Here is a 2,031-nt window from a genome sequence, read left to right as displayed (position 1 = left end):
GAGGGGGCACCTAATTGTTCTCTACAACCACCAGAAAGGAAGTGGTAGCCAGGCGAGAGATGGCTTGTTCTCCCAGGGAACAAGCACTAAGACAAGAGGAAAGGGCGTCAAGTTGCGCCAGGGGAGATTCTGATTGGATCTTAGGAAAAATACCTTCACCCAAAAGCTTATCAAGTTTGGGAACAGACTGCCCAGGGAAAAGGCTAACTCCCCATCCTTGGAGGCATTTCAAAAGCCTGTTGATATGTCATTTGGGGACACGGTTTCTTGGTAGAATAGGCAATGTAAAGTTTACAGTTGGACAAAAGATCTCCAAGGTCTTCTCCAACCTCCATGACTCAGAGATTTAACTTAAGCTCAACCAGTGTGGAGTCAGGGCTTGGACTCCAACACCCTCAAGGGTCCCTTCAAACATGGCTATTCCATGTGACTGCCAGTGAAGAGCAGATGATAATAAATGCAAAAGAATGAAGAATGGAAGTTCTTGGAAGAAGATTAACTCCAAGGCAGCCTTAAGCATTACACCAGGGCTACTGGGAGTTGCTGAGCCGGGGTGGGGATGAGGGCGGGGTTGGCCTGGCTGTGATGTGATCTGGCTCTTGTGACATCACAGGGATTGTGTCACAATGGGGGCAGCTAGAGATGGCCCCAGCAGGTAACGCTGCCCCAGTCGAGCCTGGACAAGTGGTGAGTGCACACGCAGGGGCGAGGCTGCGCTGGGCGAGGGCCGGGGCCCAAACGCTGCCCCTGGGGCTGGGTTCTCCCTCTGCACCCAGGGCCAATCCCTCACCACAACACCTGGGGCACAGAATGCTGCTGCTGCTGCTGGGCCAGTGGGACAGGCCTTGCTGTCTGCCAGCTGCCCTGGAGCCCTCTCCTTCCTGCTCCCCATCCCCTCTGCTCCCATCCACACTGCCCTCACCTCTAGCTCCTTCCCTCCCTTTCAGCCCCACTCAACCCCTTCTCTCTCTCCTCCCGCAGGCCATGGCTGCGAAAGTGTTTCTTTTCGTGCTTTTGCAAACCCTCATCCAGTACCCCCAGATGGTGGGTGATGGGCTGGACGAGGTCACCCGTGCGCGCATGGAGCTGCGTGCAAAGCTCCTGAACAGGGAGATGACTCGGCTGCTGCAGGAGCTGGAGCAGAGCAGCCTGGAGCGCAGTGTCAGGGCCTGGGGAGCCCTGCTCTGGGCTGCCTTGCAGCAGGGGCAGTTCTGGGCTCTGGCTGGAGTCCTGGGCCTCCTCTTGTGGCTGTGGTTTATCCGCAGCAGAAGGAGCCGCCAGCCAGGCAACAATGGCGAGGAGGAGGAGGAAGGAGATGGCGATGGTGGTGGAAATGAAGGGGAAGAAAACAGTGATGTGAGTGTGCAGGCAGTCTACAACGATGATGATGCAAGTGAAGGAGAAGACCATGATCTTGCAAATGAAGTAGAAGAAGAAGAGGATGTTATTGCCCACAACCTGAGACGGCATTTAGAGGAGTACAGAGTGCAGCTGATGAAAGGTTGCGCTATTACAAAAGTCCTGGTGGACAGCTTCACCATGTTCTTTGCAGACCTCTTGTCAGGCTTTTCATACCCAGTGCCGCAACGAGCCATCGGGGTGGGCAGTGCCTTTGAAGGTTGGAGTCCCCGGGAGGAGGATGTTGTGTACTGTTTCCTTGTACCTCTCAGTCCTCCCCTGGGGTACACCTTCCATCTGGAGATGGTCACTTTGGGGCACTTGCCAGGGAGGAACTTCTGCGTCCGCGTGGAGCCGGTGTGCACCTGCCCGAGGGAGCAGCAGGACGAGAACGTGCTGTGCTCCGTCCACCACCCAGAGGAAGAGCAGAGGAGAAATGAGGAGCCCACCTTCCTGAACACCCTCTGCACCGGCTCCTACCTCGATGTGGATAAAACTGCCCGCTGGTTCTACCAGTTGGTGAGAGCGAGCTGGCCGGCTTTGCCTCAGTCACACAGTTGGCAATTAGTGCTGCTGCCCCCCAGCCGCTGCTGCAAATTCAAGGTGACTAGAGACGGAGAGAGCCTGACGGTT

At 56.1% G+C, this 2,031-nt stretch overlaps 1 protein-coding gene across 1 annotated transcript; it reads left to right on the top strand.

Annotated features, from left to right (window-relative positions):
- Positions 1-641: 641 nt before the first annotated feature.
- On the top strand, positions 642-2,028 carry LOC113981296 (inositol 1,4,5-trisphosphate receptor-interacting protein-like 1; the record flags this gene model as incomplete). Its single annotated transcript, XM_027708611.1, has 2 exons — positions 642-687; positions 982-2,028. Coding segments are annotated over exons 1-2 (1,092 nt in total), but the record flags the coding sequence as incomplete, so codon positions are not given.
- Positions 2,029-2,031: the final 3 nt, after the last annotated feature.

This window comes from Neopelma chrysocephalum, unplaced genomic scaffold (genome assembly GCF_003984885.1).
Source record: "Neopelma chrysocephalum unplaced genomic scaffold, ASM398488v2 Primary Assembly neopelma1_96427, whole genome shotgun sequence".
NCBI classification, from domain to species: domain Eukaryota; kingdom Metazoa; phylum Chordata; class Aves; order Passeriformes; family Pipridae; genus Neopelma; species Neopelma chrysocephalum.
Note: the sequence above shows the minus strand (reverse complement) of the source record. Positions and strands in the feature narration are given on the sequence as shown.